Source organism: Lepisma saccharinum, chromosome 1 (assembly GCF_977018435.1).
Source record: "Lepisma saccharinum chromosome 1, izLepSacc3.1, whole genome shotgun sequence".
Lineage (NCBI taxonomy): Eukaryota > Metazoa > Arthropoda > Insecta > Zygentoma > Lepismatidae > Lepisma > Lepisma saccharinum.
The window spans coordinates 122660064-122684182 of NC_139229.1; the positions used below are offsets into that span (position 1 = coordinate 122660064).

Sequence of the window (24119 nt, forward strand, 5' to 3'; positions counted from 1 at the left end):
GTCTAGACAAATTATTGTTGATGAATTACACAGACAAGCCAGACATAATTATAAGAGACTGCCAGTAGTCACAAAAGGCATAGATGATTTATGGCAGAGCGACTTGATTGAGATGGCAAGTGGACAGCTGAAAAACTTAGACAAAATCAACAAGGGCTACAAGTATCTACTCACTGTAATAGACACATTTTCAAAATTTGCCTGGGCTGTGCCACTCAAATCCAAGACTGGAAAATGTGTTACAGAAGCCTTCAGGACAATCATCAATCAGAGTGGAAGATCACCGCGCTATTTGCAAACAGATAATGGCAAAGAATTTTATAATTCTGTGTTCCAACAATTTATTAAAAGCCAGTCAATACAACATTATTCGAGTTACAGTGATCTCAAAGCCTCAATTGTAGAGAGATTCAACAAAACCCTAAAAAATCTTATGTATAAACAATTTACACTTCAAGGTAATTATAAATGGCTTAATATTCTTCCAGAACTTCTACATAAATATAACAACTCGGTCCATTCCACAATCAACATGAAACCCTCTGAAGTAACTTCATCTGATGAGCAAAAATTGATCAGGACTGTTTATTATCCTAGATACCAGCCAACAACAAGAAAGGCCAAATACAAGGTGGGTGATCAAGTAAGAATCAGCAAATATAAGCACTTATTCAAAAGAGGCTTTACAAGAAACTGGAGCACTGAATTATTTACAGTGGTTCAAGTTAAACCTGGGACCCTTAACACATATGTAATAAAAGATCACCGAGGAGAAATTCTCAAAGGCCGGTTCTATGAAGAAGAACTCAACAAAACTAAACAGCCTGACACATATCTCATAGAAAAAATCATCCGCAGAAAAGGCAACAAGTTACTTGTCAAATGGCTAGGACTCCCAGAACACAGCTGGATCGATGCAGACAAAGTGATAATATGAGCACCTGGGATGTTATAAAAAGGCTGCCAGAACCTGAACAGCAGATTAAGAGAAATGGCAAGTTGCTGCCTGATAATATTAGATGTCTTATTGTTGGGCCATCAGCTTGTGGTAAAACTACACTAATGATTGATAATTTTTTATTGGCACCCAACTGGTTAGACTGGAAAAACAGGCACTTGTATGTTTTCTCTAAGAGCTTGGAACAATTAAAATATCAGCAACTGATAAAGCTATATGATGGATTGGATATATCCACTTTTGAATCAGATGTTAAGCCACTTCATGAATGTCTCGATAATTCTGTTGTTGTGTTTGATGACATTATACTGGATAATCAAAACAAGGTTAGAAATTTCTTTACACAGGGCCGACACAAAAACATTGATTGTTTCTACCTGGCACAGACTTTTTCAAAAATACCAAAGCAACTGATCCGAGACAACAGCAATTTTATATGTGTGTTTCATCAAGATTATACCAACCTCAAACACATACATGATGAATATGTAGGTGGGGACTTGAGCTACAATGATTTTTCCAAGTTTTGCAGTAGGTGCTGGAATCAAAACAGTTATGGGTTTGTCACAATTGATATGACAAGAAAACCCAATAGTGGCAAATACAGAAATAAAATCAACAATTTTCTAGACATTGAAACATATATAAATAACCATGAAAAGGCCAAATATTGATGATCTTAAATTAAGAGATTATCTTGTAAAAAGATTTAAGGGATGGAAATCAGAGAACCGAGGAATTTATGAACAACACACGCAAACAGAACAGCCTATTATTGATGCTATTAGTGAATTAGGTAAAAATATCAAAACTGTTACAGAGCAAAATCAAAATTTGATCACAGAGCTTGTACCTGTAGCTGCTAGGAACATATTAGATTATCCAATCACCCCACATTCCAGTATTCATACACCTAGTCCTGTTGCTCCTCGAAGAATTGAAGCTACTCAGGATCCTATTGAATTGGGTCTTCTTGCTCAAAAATATTTAAGCACACCTAAAGATAACAAAGATGAGGTCTTTGGCTTATATGCTGACACAGAGCGTGATGGTAGCATCATACATAGAATTGGCAATTTCAGAGTAACATTTGTGGGAGATGATCTAATTGTATATTCAGAATCTCATCTTGGAGAAAAAGGTGGTTTTGTTAAATATCCCGGCACACCTGGATTGTGGGAACTGATGACTAGGAAAAGGCCTGGCAGCTATACAGATCAAGATTATGAGCATTACAAAGAAATATTAATAAAATCAGATGCTCTATACCAGAACAATGATCCCACACAGAAAAGAGTCAAGTCTAGCAGTGGAGCAAAATACAACAATTTAATCAAGCCCATATGGTCACAGATCAAGACTGGCAGTGGAATCAAACAATACAACACCCTGCCTAAAGAATTTGTGTGGGTTGATGATGTCAGGAAACTTGTAGATAGGTTATTGGTGATAGCTGGGGAGGAAAATGCTGGCAACCACAATTTTTACAATGAAAAGGTTGGAATTATGGACATGATAAGCACAAAATTGTCTAATTTTATAGTGAATGGCACTAAGGGGATTGTATATCTTATAAAAATTATTAATACTCTACCACCTAAATTTTGGAATATTTCTGAGGGTCGGGGGTTGGTTAATGACATTATAAACAAGCTGCCATTTGAACTACACATTCCAGGCTATCAGTATTGTGGTCCAGGCACAAAATTGGACCATAGATTAAACAGAGGTGATCCTGGTGTTAATCCCCTAGATGCTGCTTGCAGAGACCATGACATAGCATACAACACACATTCTGATCTTGACAAGAGACATGTTGCAGACAAGAAATTAGAAGAGGCTGCATTTGGTAGATTTGTAAGCAAAGATGCTTCTTTGAGTGAGAGAATAGCAGCATTGGGAACCACCATAGCTATGAACACCAAACAAAAACTGGGGTGGGGGCTGTGAATATATATATATAATAAACCTACAATGAAGGCCAAGGGTGTTATGTATCAAATACCTTATGCAGGTCTTAAATCTCTTAAAACTATTGATAGTCTTTTAACCAAAAACAGCGCAAGAAAAAAAGCTCTTGTATTGCCAAGGGCCATGGTATGAAATTGTTGCTTAGTACCCCCCAATTAAAAAAATTAAAGCAATCAGATTTTTTGAATGCCTGCAGTATATCAGCTAAGAGGGTCACATCAAGTTTTAAATATGCCTTGTGATAATCACCAAATGTCTGGCATTTTAAATTGTTCCACATCAACTGGGCATGGTGATAATCATCATCAGTAATTCCAGATGCTCTGATTTTGCTGCAAAACTCTTGTTGTGGTGGCAGAGAACACTCATCAAATTTAGAAAAATCTGTAACATAATCATATGGATATACACCCTTCCGTCTAATTAATTTCAGGTCCTGATTTGGAAACAAAGCACATGTGATTTTGAATTGATCATCAGATAATTGAGTGGCCAGTGTAGCCAGGCTAGCAGACAGAATTCTGTATGAATCAAGAAATCTTAAGTGAATAGGAACACCATTAACTTTAATTATTTTGCTAATGGCAATATATTTTTCATTATTTTCAGCTAAAATATTTAAATTCTGCTTGTCAAACCCCTCGTACCTGATCAGATGATGAAAATCATAATTGGATGCACCATGGCAAAATATGGGGACAAATTTTGGTCTCTGGATCTTAATATTACAGCTATTACACAGGGCCATTAAGAATTTACCATCTGTATGAGAATGGTGATGCACCTTGATATTTGTATCTGAAAATTCAGAATCACAAACCGGGCATTTTTCTGCATTGTTGAAATCTTCAATCTGATCCTCTGTTAAAGGCAACATGGGTTTTGATTTTAATAAGACATTAGATGCTATGTCATGGCACTCATTTTCTATTCTATGTGCAAATTCTTTGATGGCATCTGCTCCCATGTACAAATCTTCTTTACTAACAACACCATCCTGTACAACCACATAATAAAAACTAGAAGGTTCATGTAGCTGATATGATGTAATTGAAGATTCCTCAGGATCTGGGCTACAGAATGCAAGGGGTTTGAGGTTTGATTCAAAATCACAGACTATATATGCTGGGTGTTCCAACAAGGCTTCAAATTTTTTGAATTTGGCATTTTCATTTGGGTTAGGCATAAGCATATGAACAGGTTTATGGTTGCCACAGTATTTCAGATGCTCAATTAACTTGTTTTTAGCAATTTCTGCATTCTCTTCAAAAACACCATTCACCATTTTTCTACCATCAAATACAATTAAACATCTTCTACACAACTTGAATATTGTATTGGTTTTGTCTAGTTGTTTTCTGACTAAAGCTTCAAGATTATGTATCAGAGTATAATGGTGTGTATCATCCCCTTCAACTAAGAGCAGATTAATCGGAACAGCAGAATCATCATCAAATGTACTGATTCTGAGAGGTGCTATCAAGCAATTGCCACGGCCAGTAGAACAAATAAATACATTAATAGATAATTGTTTACCATTAATATCCCTGGCCTTTTTTTCAAATTTATCAATATTCTGAACAGACATTGGATATTCTAAACCCTCCATTGCTTCATCAAAATCATGTTCATGCTGTATATAATAACTTATTCTCTCAGAATCCCTTAAAACTGGATACAAAGCAGCTAAAATACACCACGAAAAGCATTTCTCATCATTATTTTCTATGCTAACCACGGCTCTTTTGTTTTTAATATTGGCAGGTAAAGGCAAATATGTAGATCCTTGTAATGGGTTGAATTCAGAAATATTAATATATAACTTGTGTGAAGAACCGCATAGGCTCCATCCAGACTCTTTTCCAGCAAATTCAGAGTGTTTAATATTCAATTGTTCTATCAAACTGCTTATTATTTTGTCTGAATTTGCATTTGAATATACCGGTACAGTTTCTGTTATGTGGGGCTGTGTAAATTTTGTGCCATTTGGCTTCTTATATTGTGTAAACAATTTGAGGGACAGCTTATAAGAGCCATTTTGTGCATTTAGAATTGCCTGCACATCAGAATTTATACTGTTCAAAAAATTCTTAATGTCACATTTTGGCTCTGTTACAAACCGGTAATCCCTAAGTTGGCCATTAAAACTGCTATGGATAGGTGGTGCATAGCGTGGCTGCTTTGCCGGTCCAGCATTAACAGGTGTTTCATGCTTCCTTTTCAGACCAGATGTAGATGGTTGAGGGGGCAATGTTGATGACTGTGCAGAGCAAGTACCTTTATGTTTATAAGTGAAGTATTCCATGCTATATTTTCTATGGCATTTAGGGCATATTTTTGTGGGAGTTCTGCATTTGTCTGGATTACAGTTCCTTTGATGCCTGGCCCAATTGGGGCTGGTTATATTCTTATTGCATTGATTACAATATTTTTGAATTGGCATTTTTGTTGTTGTTTATTATATAAGATTTCCTGGGGTTCAAATCAAAATTCTATGCTTAATAAAAAATATCAGTTGGGTTCAGCAGTGTGTTTTGTATATTTAGTGTGTGTGTGTATGTGTGTTAATATTTTTGGCTTTGGTATTTATATAAAATTTCTTGGGGTTCAAATCAAAACTCTATACTTAATAAACCTATGACAGGTTGTACAGGATAGCCTACATGCACAAAGATAGAATAAGTATTGATCCACTGAAGCACTGACCTTTCACAATTGCATGTCTGCACAGGCATGTCGTGATGTGCATGGAAAGGCATTGACCTAATACCATGTGTCATGTATTGATCTTGTATAACAAACTAGGGCAAATATAAACCCTTTGTTCAATATATTAGAAAATTCTATATATTGAATCAAACAAACCTATAATTCAATTTAAACAAATCTGCTATATTTAAAAAAAATAAGAGGAGCACTGCAACAACACATCTGTACTCCTCAGCCACTCTCACAATACTAACTGATATGTAATACAAAAAGCTCTTGCATCATAATTTGTTGCACAACATAATGCAAAAGCTCTTGCATCATAATTTGTTACATAATACAAAAGCTCTTGCATCATAATTTGATGCATAACATGATGCAAGAGCTTAGTTTTAGGCGTGGGCAAAAAAAATATCAAGAGGGGCATATTTTTAACAAATTTATGGACAACAATCTGACAGAAGTGCCTTTTGTAAGTGTGGACAAATCAATCTGAGGGGGCTCATCATTTCACAGGAACTTCCCGAGGGCATTTTTACAAAAATCTTGGATTAGACGGAGTACCACACTTGAGCAAAAAGCTCATATGGGCATGTTGAGCAACTTTTAAGTGTAGCCAAATCTGCCTGAGGGGGGTTCATCATTTATCGCGCCAATAATACCACAAACCCCACTACTTTGCCCTCTCAGAAAACGCCACTTGAGTTTGAAATTATCACGTTCCTACATCCCTATTATAATAATGGATGTAAATTACTGTGACTGAAATCAACTGATACATCTTTCCTACGTCCCTATTATAATAATGGATGTAAATTATTGTGACTGAAATCAACTCATACATCTGAAATAATATGTACTTTTATGTCAACGTTTGTTTTTCAGAAGGGGAGGGGGGTGGCGACCATCCTTGCACTTCCTTCTGGACGTCCATGCCGCTATATAATTTTGTAGAAAATTAAGTATTTAAGAATAGTATATTAAGGATAGAAAATTAAGTATTTTCAAGCCTATGAAAGTTTCTCTAGCAAATTTCTTGTTATTAACACTCACATGCTTTTTTCGTCAGTTATGCTGTCTCTATGTTGCTGCATTAAATATATATATATACACACACACACACACATGTATAAAATAATTTGCCCACACTACGAAGTCAGTGTTTCTACCTAGTAAGGCAAGGACGTTTCACCGTGTTTGTGTCACTTCATTTATTTCATCAGCTTTTCATTCATCCATATTGTGGTACTTACCCGTAGAGGCACAGAAGCGACGTAAAATAACTAAAATAGAAACAGATTTTCGGGTGGGATAAAATACAACCATCTAAAAATAGTAATGTAGTAATAGTAATAAAATAATAATAATGTCCTAGGACAATTGAGTATCGTCTGGCATAATTTCACAGTTCAAACAGCACTTTTCATGGCTGAGTGGAGTTACACTCTATCTCTCCCCTCCATGTTCAAGTAAGATGAGCAGGAAACGTGTTTTTGAGCAGGCCGTTAGAGGTACCATAGCAATAGTTTATTATGGAATTCTCTTGAGAAAACAGTGGGTCTGGCAACTACGAGTATGACGTGGCCGCGCTGAGGGCTCCTTCCCCCTGTCCTTTCCCCCACACGCCAGCGCGATGAGGTTCTGCGCAGGTTTCTTTCCTTGTGGTTCCACTATAGACGGGGCTAGGCCTAACGAACTATACTAAATAAGCTACTTGCTCTGTTCGTACGATAGGGCTGTGTACAGTGAACCGATTATGTAAACTCCTTCGATAACGGTACAGGCTTTGGTATACGGTCCGCATGCATAGAAAATTTGATGTTTCATAATCCGCACTTATACTCTGTAGCTGCACTTCCCTTATCACGATTTTATCGATAGAGCCCTCTCGAGTCACTACTTGCGCAGAGACTTGTCTTCGTTCGTTTGCTCCAGAGATTCCTGGGATAGAATGTAGTTAGTTCTGAATTTTCAGTTTTCAAATTCTAAGTGTTTACGACTTTAATTTCTAGGAAACTGTGGAAACCAGCGCACTGCATGTAGCACAGCACATATTTCATGTTCCTGCCAGTACTACGCGTACATATCTTATTCCATAAAGATAAATAATGTAATAACTCACCCGTCAATTAGAGGAACTTCCTGTAGGATTCTTCGCGCTGCTTCCAACCTCTCGTCGAAGGAAGCGCCTGCCTGCACCCGGAGAGCCAACGGAACCCCGACTCCCACGCCCGCTGCAGCAGCGAGCACCAGCACCACCAGAATGGCCAACCAATGCCGTGGACTTAAATCCACTCCTACGAAAGAGGGAGAATTTCAAAATTATGAAATCACATGAAAAATGTCTAGTATACAACAAAATATAAAGTGCATACAAATGTAGTGGGTTTGATGGAGACATTGATCCAGTAACAATTTGATGTAGTTCAAAAAACATTAATTCTATGAGATATTTTTGTCTATCTCATGCAGCCATTCGTTAGAGGTACGAGTCGAGTTAATTTGCAATCATCGTAGCGCCAATGTTGAATGGCTCTTTTAAGAAGTGTAATGACACTTTACAGAGTGTTTCACTTAGAGCGATCGAGAAATAAAAAAGAGGAAGATACTATGATTTTCATTTTAGAGGATACTGAAACTATCCAAGTTTATACACCAGTAGTGAATGAACATGCTTGTGCATGCGCAAGCATTACAACGCATTACAGATGCAGCTGCACTAATCACTCCACAGATGCTACAGAGCACTTGGAGATACGAGCTTGAATACCGTTTAGATGTCTGCAGAGCAACTCAAGGCTCACACATCGAGTTGCGTTGGCCATTTTCCTAAACTCTGAGAGTGTCTACATCAAGGTATCTAAAAAGGTGTGTTAATAATCAATTATTTACACTTTAAATTATCAGTTACTTCTCGATCCCTCTAAGCGGAACACGCTACGTATAAGTGTCCACAATACGTTTTGTGGAACTACAAATTCTTGGAAGGAACGAAAGATCTTTACTATAGGCTCCCCCACTTATATAATAACCTGCCTGTAAATGTTGATATTTTCTTGTCAGAACACAGTTTCCTACAATCACTAAGAAGGTACATGTAACAATTTTTTTTTTCGACTGCCACCTTGTCTTGTCTTGTCTTGTTGTTGTTATATTTTTCTTGTCGCTACAGTTTCAGTATAAAATTGTCTTTCAATATTGTATCTGAAACTTTATACGTAAATAAATAAATAAATAATGTGCTGTTGCACACATGAAAATACTTTAAAAATAATTGAATTTGATATACTCAAATATCATCTGTTTTCAAGAAAAACTAGTAGTTTCCATTACTTTGTAGAATCATTTTTACAAGAGATTAATTATTTACATGATTAACTAAAAAATGGGGACCATCTATCCTACTTCTGTTAATTTGATATTATTGTATCATTCTTAGAAGCAATGTAAGGTTCGTTCAAATATGAAAAGACTAAGTAGATATTTCACCGAAAAGTGCAGGCTCGCCCACGACTCGAACCTGGATGTCTAACATGCCGTGTCATTACTCTAACAAATGTGCTAGCGATACAAGCCCTGCTTCACCTGTGTGGAATTGTTCAAATTGCACATCCTTTTCTGCGTGTACCAAACCGTGTAACATACAGCTCTACGCTGGAAGAGACTAGGAACCGTCAACGTCGGTGTTTCAAAGGCAACAGATTCCGTTGCAGACAAAATTTCGTACAGGTAAAACAGTGACAGTGAAAGAACTGGCAAAAGCATAGCTGGCTCGGTAGCTCAACTTTTATAGCAATGGCACAGTATACCAGAGACTCGGATTCGAGTCCTCGCCGACCATGCATTTTTCGCTGAAATTTCTTGTACATCGGCATTAATATTGGAACAGCATTCTGGCTACGCCTCCTTCAAACGGGCTTAGCCTAAGAGAATGCTTCCCGCCAGCGGCTCTCTGTGAAGTCCAGAAAGAATCGTGGAGCTCTCGCCTACGTGCTCTCTATGTTCTCATTCTTGGCCCAATGGGTTCGTCTGCTCGTTTTGCTAAGCCTCGGAAAGAAACGACTTTGCATAATGGTTTCCATGCAACGACTCTCTTCTCGCTCCAATACAACGAGATAATTTAGAAACACGAGCATCTATAACAAATAGAGATTTCTTATTTTGGTGCATTACAATAATAAGTTTCGCATTAGAAATTTTTAGACAAGTTAAAATTTGAAAATATAAAAAATTCCCCACTAATTTGTTCTTAACTTGCTCTGTTTTCTGACATTTATGAGCAGAAATTTAAAGGCAACAGAAACAGCAATTTTATGAATTAGACTCATTTATTTATCAATAGCGTATGTGTTAAGACTGAATCATGTAGGATGGATAGAGAAGGTTTGTAGGGAATTTCTTACTTAAACTAACATATTTGATTTCATTTTCATCTTTATATGGGGTTGACTGAGGGACGAATTAAATAAAATATTGGACAAACGCAATACCTCATTAAGAGCTCGAACCTACAAACCGTTAAACAAATCAATGGATTCGTTACAACCCAGAACTGTCCATGATTGTACAAGCGATGCTTGCGGCCATTAGAGGGACGATTTTCTTGAGAATTTAAACAACCTTGGATAAATTGTAAAGGAATAGTGCATTAAAGTTTGCAATGTTAAATTCCGCACGTTTTTCTCTCTAAGAAGGAACATATTATCATACGAAATTGTACATACATGACGTATTTTAAGTAAATGCAGAACCCAAATCTCATAGTAATTATATCATTAACAAATTATACATTACAGCTTTATGTGAAAACGTATGTTACTATAATAGGCAGTGTAATTTTTTCCCTCTTTTTAGGAGAGAATTAAAAATATGAAGTCATAGATTATGTAATTATGGTAAGAAAATATACACATCAAGCACAGGTCGTTAACTTTCTATCTCAAGTACAATCTGGGTAGATATCGATAGATTCCCATGTTGACTATAACGTTCAAACGGGTGAATGAAAGATTCACATTTTATGATGCTTGTAATTAACTGTTCGTTCATCTCACAAATTTTAATATTAGAAATGGTTCAACACATTCAAGTTTAATTGATTTTTAACTTTCGAATATTAAATTCACAGACAGACAAATCGAAATAATTTGTAACGAGGTAGAATAGTACGAGTATTTGCAAAATCATTAACTTCAGAAAATTGTAGATTTTCAGATTTTTTACGCCCTAATCGGAAAGTGTAGTATCACTTATTACCCTACTCTCTCGAGCAGAAAGAGACAGACAGATCAACTTAATTAATTCGTTTAGTCATAATGTATGATCTGGCAGCCAACAATTTAGTGAAACAGCTGTTGTGGAGTAGTGTAGATAAATCCAGGGATTTGAGAATAAAGTTTGTCAAAATTTTGGTCAATTTGTAAACAACTGCTATTGGACCAGGAGCTGATTGATCCGAACAACAGAAATGTTCCTTCAAGGAAACATAATCCTTGACTCTTCTCACAGGAGTTAATCAGTGATCGACTGGGAAGGTCCAATTAAAGTGTGACATTAACGTTACATTAAAGTGTACGGTCTTTAATAATATACTTGCACTGGCATTCTAGAAGAAAAGAAACAGATGAATAATATGGAGCATTATTATTTAGCCGGCCATGATTAAGAAAGTGTGAGGCCCTCACTCCAAACTCCCTAGACGCCTTCACGTCGTGGTGCATATCACAGGGGAGCACTTTACACACTTTTAATATTTAAGCACATTGTAAAATATGAAATTACTTAATTGCTTGGAAAATATTCATTTAATTTTTTTTAAGTAAATGCCAGGAAGTGTTGAACATCCCTTGTCGGTGAAAGTTGAATTTTTTCATTGCTTTGAAGTAATCAATACAAGTGAATGGCTAAGCAGATGTTTTTTGGCAGTCGCCTTTGCTTGTTACTCTTCAGAATTTTGGAAAAATTACGCTGCAATTTTTGCCACATACACAGCTGTTGTAGCGGATGTTGTCCGGTTTTTTGATCGACTTCCTTTCTTCTCCTCTATCATTTGGGTCTTCTTCCCTCCCTTTCAAGCACTCATAATGGTCATGCATCGATCGAGCGGTCTCTGTTGCACAGATCTAATGTGCCCTTGATTTTGTGACAGAAAGATCCATTTTTACTCGTAAGGAATTTTTTTTCAAAATAATTTCATGTTATAAGTACTGACAAAACTACATATGGAGTCAGTTTGGAGTGCGAGCACGTCTCCGACCAAAGTTCTTGGTTCAAATCCCGCCCATGTCATGGCTTACGTGTATATATATTTTGCCTTTCATAAATTTCATACTTTTGACTTAATGTATTGAAATATCAAACACTTGTTAAGAATTACAGCTATAAAGTAGTTCATATTTTTCAAGTGTGCTATATTAAACAAGTAACTTTGTACTTCAATTATTACTTTATTTGAAACCATTTGACCATAAAAATAATTTATGTGTACAAAACTTTAAAGCGTCGTTGTTACAGCACGAATTTGAACACCGGATAACTTTTGAATGAAGAATGTAACTAAACATTTTATCGAGTAGATTATTTGTTCTATTTTCTGGTGTTCAATTTGATCCATCTGTCTACTTGGTAATCCATCTCTGATTCAATTTTCTTCTACCTTCTCCTGGAGAATAATTTCTCAAGTCCAGTGTCATGCTTCCCCGATGACACAGTGGTAGCGTCGTCGCCTTGTAATCAAGGGGTCCCCGGTTCGATACCCGGTGGGGGAACATAGTGGTTCGGATCCCACTTTAAACTGTAGGCCCAGTCCTGATTAGCCTTACTGTGCACAAAGTGGGCTTAAAACACCAAATGAATCCAAATAAATAAAAAATGAAGTCCAGTTTCACCACGATGTACCACATGCCCAAAAGTATTAAATTGTGGATACCTATCCTTTCATAAAGATTCATTAATAATCGACACATTAATTCTTTTAACCCGTTCGAGGTATTCGCAGCCGCAAGAACCACATTTCGTAGGTGCGAATTCGTTTTGTCTTATGCCTCCATTGACGATGATTCAGCACCGCACAGAAACGGACAACAGCAAGGTTTCCATAAGCATCTCCTCTGTATTTTCTTGACCTGATTGTCAGGTAATTGCTTTATAAGGTTCATCACTGCATTGCGAGTAATTTTATTGCTTTGCTTTCGCTTCCCAGCTGCCCTGGATAGAAGTTTGTGATTTAAGGTAAATGAATCCATCGACTACTTGAATGTTTGGTAGTGTGTCTTGTATAGTTGGTGGTGTATGATGAATACTGTGTTTTTAATTTGAGTTGTAACTCAGTTTATGCACCGAGAGGCTAATTAAGTCTTGAACTACAGGTTACAGTAGGAGTAGGATCCGCACCACCATGTGCCTCCAACGGGTATCGAATGAAGGACCTTTTGATTACAAGGCGACGACGTTGGACCGAAATGATAAATGTTGCTTTCCCTTGTAGTGAGAGTAAACTACGAAGTCAGAGGTTATAGGTTCGAATCCTAGCTGTTGGGCGAAGTGATCATCACAGTGTGCTTCGACACCAGGGGTCCCAGGATGAAATCCCGGCCAGGGCATAGGTGTTCTTTGTGAGTCTTCCTTCATTAATTTCATATGATCATTACTCATCCTCATCTTCGTCATTGGTCAGAAAAGCGAAGTGAAAAGGCTCCACAGCCTTAACTTCGCCATGTAAAACAAAACGAATAAATAAATGATCCAAATTAATCAATAAATGAAAGTAAGATTTATTTTAGATTAAGATTTTTCCTTATTAAGATTTCTACGACCCATAAACTCGAGAATAGTACTGTTCATTGGGATAAGTGTACGAAAAATATTTTCTTTCTTCCTTGACTAATACACAAAAACCTCCTAACTCTACTTAGAAACTTTTGCACATGACACAAAATAACCATGAAACCCAACAAAACACAGTCGATATTCGAAAGAACATCCTTGATCAAAATTTGACACTCTTCGTTCGCTCACTCGTAGCCAAATTTATTGGAGCGGAAATCTCAAAAATTGGCCATAATTCAATAGAAATGTCTTCACAGCTGGAACCGGTTCAAAAGCACGAAAAAACAAACTGCCTCATTGGAAAGCAGTTCCTAACCGCTGCTCTCTTTTTATAGACGTCATCGTGCGGTTATCGCGATCCCAGCGCCATGATATACGAGCGGCGGGAAGGGAAAAACGCGAGTGGCACGTTGTATCTTGAAATTCACGTATTACACTCGCGCCGCCTGCGGTCGCGTTTGTCATGGGAAATAAACTATCAAATGCAACATTAACTTCATTTATTTCGTGTGGCTGGAACGTACACATGCATTGTAATATTGTCGCTCAAGTGTAAGAAATTAATCAAATTGTCAAATATCCCGAGTGAGAATTGTTTGTGTGGGTTTGTGGTAACTGAAACAGTTATATTTAATTGTAGTGTATCCATCTCAATTATTGCTGAAGTTTTTCCCCTAGAGTATTGATTACACTGTCAATAATACTTTCATATGTTTATTTAGTTTCCTTTAGGAAAGTAAATACAATATTTATTGAGAAAATTTCAGATACACCAGAAATGGCAGTTTTACGCTGGAATCGTCACCAATGACAATAGCGAAGTCAAAGCAAAGAAAACACGATTTTGATATTATTGAGCAGCATTTGTTCCGATGGAAGATACTGAGGAAAATATATCAATACTTTGAGGCACGTAAACAGTGTTACCGCAGGTAACAGCAAATTGTAAATAATTTAAAAGTTATTTCAATAAAATTACACCATTGTTAAATACGTTAACGAACAGCGTTGTCGTCGAGTAGATATTGCAGAGGACATTTTCTCTGCAGTCGACAGAAGCGAAGAGAGAGGCCGGTTCCGCTACACTGAAGAGGTAACACGAGGAGAGGGTGCCAATGCAAAGGAAAGAGCAAAGTGTGCTACGGGGTTATTCATATGCCTGTTTAGGGGCCTAGTTACCGGTCAGGCCTGATGAAACAGGCTAGTGTTGTCACATTGGATTAGCAGAAAAGAGCTAAATCCCTCCTAAAATTGGGATACTATTTCTGTTAAACAACTAGAGCTAGACTGCTGAGCCAAGGCTGGATTTAACTACAACAGAGTCCAGTTAAGTAATGGACGAAAAGGTAGTTCCTTGGTGAGATTCGTGATTTGGACAAACCTTGCTCCAAAATACTAAGTTGGCAACAGTAGTACGTACAGTCTTAGAAAAAATACCTGGGCCACGGGACGTAGAATTTCGTAATGTCTTAAAGCCTGTTGTTTATGCAACCCAAATAACAAAATATTCGCTTAAGTTTGCCTGGTGATTCTGAGTTCTCGGGAAGGATTGAGCTTTGATAGCATGACTCACATGACTCGTGCCCCAGCCACAACAAACAGCTGGGTGCTACGTTGCCTCCAGAAGAAAATTTCAGGAACTGGTTTCTTGACAAGAGCTACTCGTAAAGAAATACTAATCTTTCAAGTGATATTAGAGTCATTGTCAAGAGGTTCGCTGAAATGATGGTTCTCATCACAGACCACATGCCACACGTTAATTGTTTAAGTCCAATTCATGCACTGGACCTACAGATTAAAATGGGATCCGAACCAAATGCCTCTCTATTTGGTATTGAATTCGGAAGCCTTTCATTACATGGCGAAGACGTTACCACTACGACATCAACCCCTTGAGAAAGAGATAAGCGAAAATTGCTACGTGACAAACCATAAATTTTAAAAATAAGACAATATTTTGTACTGACAGTTTCGAACCGTGGGAGAGGCATATATTTTTTTGTACCATCGTCCATTTCACGAGTTTATAATTCTTCCTCACCGACACGAGTAACGCGAGTGGTAGAAGAAAAGCAAAGTAAAATAACTGAAACAGAAATAAAAGAAAGAAGCGAAATAAATTTTATTCATAATATTCTGCAGTCACTTGAGTTGTATTCACGGGATGCTATCTTTAAAGAAAGCAGTAGTCTCTTCCTTGTCTTTTTCGCTTCCTTTGTGCCCTTGCTTCCCCCTGTCACGATTGGTCTAAAACTAATTAATGCGACGTTAATTAAACAATCCAAACAACGAAACAATGCACAATCAACTGCACAAAACAACATTCCAAATGTTTTCGAATCGGAAAACAATTGAGATGCTGTAAAATGACTTAAGATGCAGTAATAAAGTGGGAATTTGGTTCCGTATAGAATTAAATCGGTGGAGATGTTCGATTTGATTGGATGTTTGTTATTTAGATTTGCTATTCTTTCACTTTTGGCAAATAGCAACGATGAAGATGAGTGATGCTATGATGAAATTGATGAAGGGACATTTACCAAGGACACCCACGCCCAAGTCGAGATTCTAACCAGGGACCCATGGCATCGTAGCGCGCTGTGCTAACCACTCCTCCATGGAGTGGACATTATAGCATATTTTGTGTGCTCAATTGGGATCAATAAATGGAATGAATAGGCATATTATATGATTAATAAATTCATATCATAATACCACGTCATATTATTCGGCACGAAGTAACATCAGATACATTCAATCTTACATTTTTGCCTTTCAACTAATTCTTTGAATTCAGGTTAATCACAACAATAAGATAAATTATGAAGCAAATGATAGTGAATGTGGGATATTATTACGAATTACCTGACAGAAACAACATTAAGCAGGCTCGGTGGTCAAGCTCATTAAGTGATTGACATTCGATATCGTCGCCAAAGTTCCCGGGTTTGAGTACCGTCCTTGTCGGGGGTGTTTGACTATTTCGTCATCAATTTCATGTAATGGTCACTCGTCCTTATCGTCGCGATCATCGAACAGGGAATAAAAATTATAAAAATAAATACGATGGAAGAGTACTTATTTCATCTCTCACGAAATCTCCTACAAAACCGGAATATATAAAATACATGTATATTCATTCACATACATTTTCGATTTCTATATTTAACTAATCGAGACCGAGAACGGGAGAGCAATTTTCAATTCGACAAACCGAGAGACGGAGAAACTGTCAAGTCTCGTTTCTTCTTGGCACCTCCGTAATCGAGTTGTTCTGTTTGTCATTGGCTTTGTATTGGCAATTATTGCCAGTATTCTTCCCCTGCAGGTAAACCATAACGATGAATTATGATGAAATGAAGCAGATAAAAGGGCAAGAACAAGAAAGTCATGCCTGTTCGGGACTCCAACCCAGAACCTTATGTAACGAGATTTGAAATTCTGGAGAAGGCGTCCGTGTTTCGCTTGGTTTTCTCTTTCCTCTACTTCTCTTATATTATCATACATGTATAATAAAAATGGATCTGATACGATATGTTGCGATTCATAATTGTGCTGGTTAGATGCTACAGATGTGAACTCCAAACTACAATATATTATTCCCTTGTGTTTCGTATGTGGTTGAACATGAAATTTTCTTACACTGTGACAATTTCTTTCTTAGTTTTGGTTTGGTGCACAGATATGCTAATCTGGACTCGACCTTCAGTTTAAAGTGGGATACTAACCACTATGTGCATCCACCGTGTATCAAACCCGGGAACCACTGATTACAAGGCGACGACGTTATCACTACGCCATCGAGGAGGCCCCATGACAAAATGTTATTCACTCGATCTCTACCATAATTTATTTCAGCATTTACATTTTCGATTTCTTCTTCTTTTTCCTTTTGTTAACTACTCTTATACAACTCTTTTTTGCGTCTTCTAATTTCTTCTTGTTTCAGGAAAAAATAATACATGCAGGCTGTATAAAAATCCCCCGTTCAAATAGATAAAACGTTCACCCTCGAGAACTAATTTACATGTTTATCACTAACGTAACCATTAGGAAACTATTGAAATGGTAACTGATATAACTGCAGATGAAACAATACTTACAGCCACTAACGAAATATATATTCTTGTGTAGCCTCACAGACAACAAGTATATGGTGAGTCATTCACTCTTGCTGACTACGGGCGAAGGTCACTGAACTAAAGGGTGGTGGCAAGCAAGCATGCTTCTGCTCTACCAAAGACGAGGTCACGTGTTCCAGTTATCAATGGCGTACGAAATAAGGAGGAACACAGCTATCTGCCGTATGTTTTGGTCCCGTCATTGCACGTAGAACACTTTATCGTCGTGGCCTTGAAGTTCCCTCAGGGCACTCCTACGTAAAGGCTTCTCAGCTAGAAGGATATCTTCCCCATTGAGTGGAGGAAAAGTGGGTGCGTATAGAGGTCATTCAACTTTCGTATTCTTTTTCATTTCAGAACCCGTGCTGTATCGTCGACTTAATCCAATCTATCCGATGTAGGTTTTAGGTTCTGTTTCTGTTCGGTTATTTCATGTTGTCTTCCTGCTTATGTTATTCGCGACGAAGGTTCTGGATTCGATAATCTGGACAATAACGGGATTGTGTTAGTTGCTTGATTTGGTGTCTTAAGTCCACTTTATGTCCTGTTAGGCTAATCGTGAATGGACCTATAGTTTAAAGGGGGGTCCGAACCACTATGTTCCTCCACCGAGTATCGAACCCGGGATCCCTTAATTACAAGGCGCCCACGATTCCACTGCGCCATCGGGGATTGTGTTCGAAACGAATGAATCAAATTTGAGTGATATGATATGCAACCATTGGAAGACTATTGAAAGAAAAGCTATGGGAACCTGCCAGTTTTTCTACTGCAGACAGGAAACCATAAACATGGAAGAGAAGCTTATATTCTATGAAACCTGACGCTATGTGCTCGAATACTGGCTAAATATAATCCATAGAGGCATAGCAACGTTAAACAACCTCTTATATGATACATATAGGTTTAAAAAGGTCGAAATACAAAGATTGTGCGCGCCTCACTGATGGCGTAGTGGTAAGGCCTTGTAATCAAGGGGTCTGGGGTACGATACCAGGTGATCGCACATAGTGGTTCGGATCCCACTTTAAACTGTATGCACTTCAGATTAGTCTATCTGTGCCGGTGACTCAGTCGGTAACGCGTCTGACTACCATGCTATAGGCCCCGGGTTCGATTCCCGGCCGGTTCAAGCCCGGGAACTTTTCTAACGTTGGAAGCGGCCCCAGCGCCCACCCAGCGTCGAATGACATGGGTACCTGGGGGAAACCCTGGGGGTAAAGGCGGTCAGGGGCGTGATGCTGATCACATCACCCCCACTCACGAACGAATCAAGAAAGTGTGGGGCGGCGTGATGCTGATCACATCACCCCCACTCACGGACGAATCAAGAAAGTGTGGGGCGGCGTGATGCTGATCACATCACCCCACTCACGAACGAATCAAGAAAGTGTGGGGCGTTACCCCCACACCGCCTATACGCCTTTACGGCGTAGCGCCAAGCACAGGTGAGAACTTTACCTTTTTTTTTTGCATACAGTGGACTTACAACAAAATTTCAACTTGCGATAAAGATTATGATAAGGTATTAAAGAATTGGGTCTAACACATTTTTTTATTGTTTACCAATGACAATATTAACTAATATTCTTAATTTCAGTTTCAAGATGAAATCGGCTACGAAATAAAAGGAGTGGGTTCATATTTCTGTTACGAAATTCCACTTTTGTAGTTGACCTGTGCCACACTAAGTTGTGACAATAAATAAATCTGAGACACTTTCAAAGTATTAAATTCCTATCTACGTATTTGGGAAAAATCTTTCAATATAATACTTTTTTTGGACGCGTCAAATCATAGTATTTAATTCCTGTTTTAGCAGCTTTAAGAAACCTGATTGGGGGGTGGGTTACAAATGCCCTTTCTGCTCCCGTCAAGTTACGCCTATGACGAACAGGAATTCAAAGTAAAAGACTGTCCCGACTAAATAGGGAGACACGTCTGATAGATTTACAATTGGGAAAATCATAATTAAGCGTGTAGTTGAAAACAACCTATTTTCATATATTGCATGCAGCTCTACTTTTTCTGCAATGTGGATCAAGAACTGGGGACGTGGAGAAGCACAACACTCCACGTAACCAATAGTCACGTGACCCTCTTTGCTTTCCTGTCATGTTGACCTTCGCGTGGAACACATTTCTCGGTGTTAAGACAGGCAAAATCACCCGATCATCGAAGGGTGCGATATGTGTTGCCTACCCTCCTGTATTACTTGCTCCTATTAAAGCCTTATGGGGAAGAACTTTTTTCCATGACTGTACAGCTGGACTTCCCTTCCACATTGACTGTTGCTGGAGGAGCGGAATTCTAGCGCCTTGAATATTCAGGGTGCTGTAATTCTGTCGTCTGCTCGCAGCACAAACGTCAAACTGACCCGAGAAAAGTGTGGTTGTTGTTCTTCCCCTTTGCACCTCATTGCAAACAAACAGAGATAGGTGAAGAATTGACAAGGGTCGACCACTATTCATTGGATTTTTGCGGTAACTGTTTTATGAGTGGTAGCTCTTACTACGAGTGTTTGCAACGGGCCGATTGCAAAAAGAAAACGAAGTGAACAAAAATCTAGATCGAAGACATGTTTTTTTCGAGGTTGGGGTGTGGAGAAGGGGAGGATAACGTCTAGCAGGCATCATTATCGTACTAATGGCCAGTAACACTTTTGAAAAAGTCACGCCACGTCACTGCTAGGTCATTATGTACAGGCATTCGAAAGTGGAATTACTGAAAGATTGTGTTGCAGCACGATTTGCCATTGACAATTTTGTATAGATAATTCAAATCATTTCACAAGCAGCACTGATAGAGACTCTGTAAATTTAGAAAATACGAGAGATGAGTTGGGAGAAAATTACGTATTGAGGAAACCCTGGAAGGGACATTAGCTAGGAAAACGAAAAAAACGGAATGGTGAGAGAGGAGTGGGGGACGCCATGGACATGACTGGAGAGAAGTATTCTATTATTGGAGAAGTGAATGCCTTGTACACTCTGTCCCGGGAATCTCTGGAGCAAGCGAACGAAAAGATGTCTCGGAGCAAGTACTGACTCAAGAGGGCTCGCCCAATGAACACGTGGGAGGGAAAGGGATTTCACTGAGGGGAAACACAACTGCAACTACCAGCCTTTCGCAGCAACACGCACTGGTTTGCTCTGCCGACTCGCTTTCTCTATTGTTACAAGATGTATTCCCACAGACTCCTGGGACGGAGTATATATGAATCTACGAGTGAACCGTAGATATCCCACGATTAGCCATAAGTGACAAAAGTAGCACAAAATAACAAAACTCAACGGATATCATTACATGCAAGTTCAGGAAAAAGTATATCGCATCACGTTGGTACTCACAATAATTTCAAGACATATTTTTATAATTAAAAATGTTCGTCTTTACATCTCTTGTGATTTCTGATAATTGACAACAGATGAAAGGTGGACGGGCAGACAGATTGACTGATGGGCCATCACATAATGGCGTGGTTACTACCCCTATGCTCCAATAAACAACAGATATTTCACACAAATTTCCTTCATTTCATTTCCGAATATGTTTTGAACTACTGATTGATTATCTTTATTTTACTTCGCTTTTCTGCTTCTTTTGACTAATCGCTAAGATGAAGGTGAATGATGATATGGTGATGTTGATGAAGATATACTCACAAGGAACTCCCAGGCCGGGATTCGAATCCGGTAACATGCTGCGCTTACCATTCCGTAACGGAGGTCGGATATAATTTGTACTACAATTTGTGTTAGAAAACAAAGAACGTTACGAGACACAAGTAACGCTGGTGTCAAAGCAAGCATACATCACTGAAACACGAGTTTCTAATAAGAAGTATTCGTAATCAATATTTACAGATTTGAAAAACAAAATCCAGGTTCCCTCTTTGCAACATTTGGAAAATGCTCCCCTCCAAAGTTCACAAAAGATTCCATTTTTAGATTAAGTAATCAATGTCAGGGCGCTTGAGTCACCCTTTGTTATCGTCGACCATTATCTCGTTAAATTGAGCGACCTTGCTTGTGTGACGTCCAGAGATTAAAGTCAGGTCTTTCGAGGTTTCCATACAAGTAGCTTGCTTCCAAGGAGAATCGATCAATGGAAATTTTAGCCATTTTAGACGGTTTTTCACCACAAGATATTATCAATGTAATATCCACTGATGTTCCACGAGATCGTTGGAGAGTATGAAGCTCAAATAAAAATGAATCTGTTGGTTTTGAAAAAAGGTATGATATGGTCATTTCCATATTCAGCGCAATTGAGAAATAATACTTAGAATCCTCGTATTATTCGTATCATTCTCATCCTAGTTCATAGCAGCTTTACTATGCAACAACAGGGAAATGGATGGTAAAAGTGTGCAATAGCATTAATCGATATTTTCGTTTGGTTTTTTTTTCTCTATGGAACTAATAGCTTTTTATCTCTACATTGGATATAGTGAGTGTACAAGCAATACGAGGATGATTCAAATGAAAACCTTAAAATTGCATTAAAATTTCGAAAAGTTTTACGATTGATTTTTAAGTTGGCAGGAGTTACCCTTGTAGTTGAAAGAATGAGCAACAGGTGGCAACATGATGCTGCAACACTGAAGAAAGAAGCAGCGTCCGTGCAAAGATGGCCGCCCCATTGTCGACATGCACCGCGTTAGAGCAGCGATCTCTGATGCTTTTTTTTTGGACTAGTGAAGGTGTTGAGCCACTTGAAATTCAAAGCAGGATCAAAGCGCAGAACGGTGATTTGTGTGTGTCCCTGCAGCAAATGTACGAGTGGTGTAGAAAGTTTAAAGGTGACGTAACTTCTGTGGAGGACGCCCCGCGACCGAGCCAGGCACACCGCGTAATGACGAACAAAAACATCGCCGCAGTGGAAGAACTTGTGAAGAAAAACAGGCGTATTACTGTGAAGGAAGTAGCCGCCATTTTGTATATTAGTGTTGGTTCAGCACACAATATTGTCCATGATGTGCTGCGATTCAATAAAGTGTCGGCGAGATGGTTGCCACGTCAATTGACTGCTGAATTGAGAAACCGTCGCATCGTTGCCTGTGAGGAACGTTTGTGTTGTTTCCAGGTCGAAGACGATGGATTTCTGGAGAGAATTGTTACAGGAGATGAAACCTGGGTGCACTATCACCAACCTGAAACAAAAAGATCAAACAAGGAATGGCGCCGCAGCTTGTCGCCAAATCCCAAAAAATTCTGCACCCAACCATCATCAGGAAAAGTCATGCTCACTCTCTTCTGGGATGCAAATGGGGTAATTTTTTAACATTACATGGAAAAGGTAGTAACAGTGACCAATACTTCTTATGCAGATCTGCTCCAAAATCACCTTTGCCCTGCAATAAGAAGTAAACGACAAGGACTTCTGAATTCAGGTGTATTGTTACTGTATGACAATGCCCGACCGCATACTGCCCGTTTAAAGGTTGCGACAATCCAGGATATGAAATTTGAATGTCTCAGGCATACACCTTATTCACCAGACCTCGCCACCAGTGACTTTCATGTGTTCGGACGGCTCAAAAAGGCGATGGGAAGCAAGCATTTCCCAAGCAATGAAGAGGTGAAAACCGCGGTGCACGAGTGGCTACAGTCACAACCAAAATAATTCATCTCACGAGCTATCCATGCACTTCCGAAGCGCTGGAATACATGCAATGCACGTCATGGGGACTACGTCGAAAAATGATGTATAATTTTTCTGTATTTCCTCATTTGCCTCATAATAAAAATTAAGGTTTTCATATGAATCACCCTCGTAATAGCGCAAACTGAAACGGTGTAAAGTGCACGATAATAGAAGCAAAAATGTCTCACTAATCATGGGGTTACAAATGAACCATTTGCGAAATAATTGCGAATGTGTGGTTAAGATCCACCACTGACTTGATTCTTTGTACACATCGTATGTTTGTCACGTGTGAGGTGCTATAGTCCAACTTAGTAAAAATGAGAGAATTAAATGGTCCACCTGGTTAGACTATTGTGTACTTCTTACAGTTTCAGTTTGCACAAAAACTTCTGGTACATCCTGTACATGAGAACGGAGTGATCACGTAATTTTCAAATTTGCTTCCTGAATTTCCAGTGCTTTTTTTTTCAAAATAGTACACAGAGGATTAGAATTTGTGAATCAGCTTTTCATTTTTAGTAAAATTAACAGATTTCAACGCCTTAAAACGCCATTAGGACGTTATATAATCCATTCAATTTCGTATTTCGACAATTTTGAAAAGAGATCGCCAAACTTGGCCAGAATATACATTCTGAAATCAATTCTTTTATGTAAATCAACATGCGTGCAAACTATATCATCTTCAGATACGCAGCTTCTGCAAACACCAGCCTCGGACAGATGTAAGCAAAAGTGTAGGCTCGACCAGGACTCGAACCAGACTCTCCACGCATAAACTTGAGGAAACACACTCGAAATCCATTTCTCGAGAAAATAACCCTACGTGTGCTACATAACAATCCCGTCTGTGCCGTAACGTAAATTTTCGAAACATAAGG

General features: G+C 38.4%; 1 protein-coding gene across 1 annotated transcript in view; it reads right to left on the reverse strand.

Moving 5' to 3' along the window:
• Positions 1-24119, reverse strand: part of LOC145985443 (dipeptidase 1-like) — a 324489-nt gene that overhangs the window by 242696 nt on the left and 57674 nt on the right. Inside the window, exon 3 of the mRNA XM_083119502.1 lies at positions 7761-7935. Coding sequence (XP_082975628.1) covers positions 7761-7935 — 175 coding nt within the window. The remainder of the gene's footprint in view (positions 1-7760; positions 7936-24119) is intronic.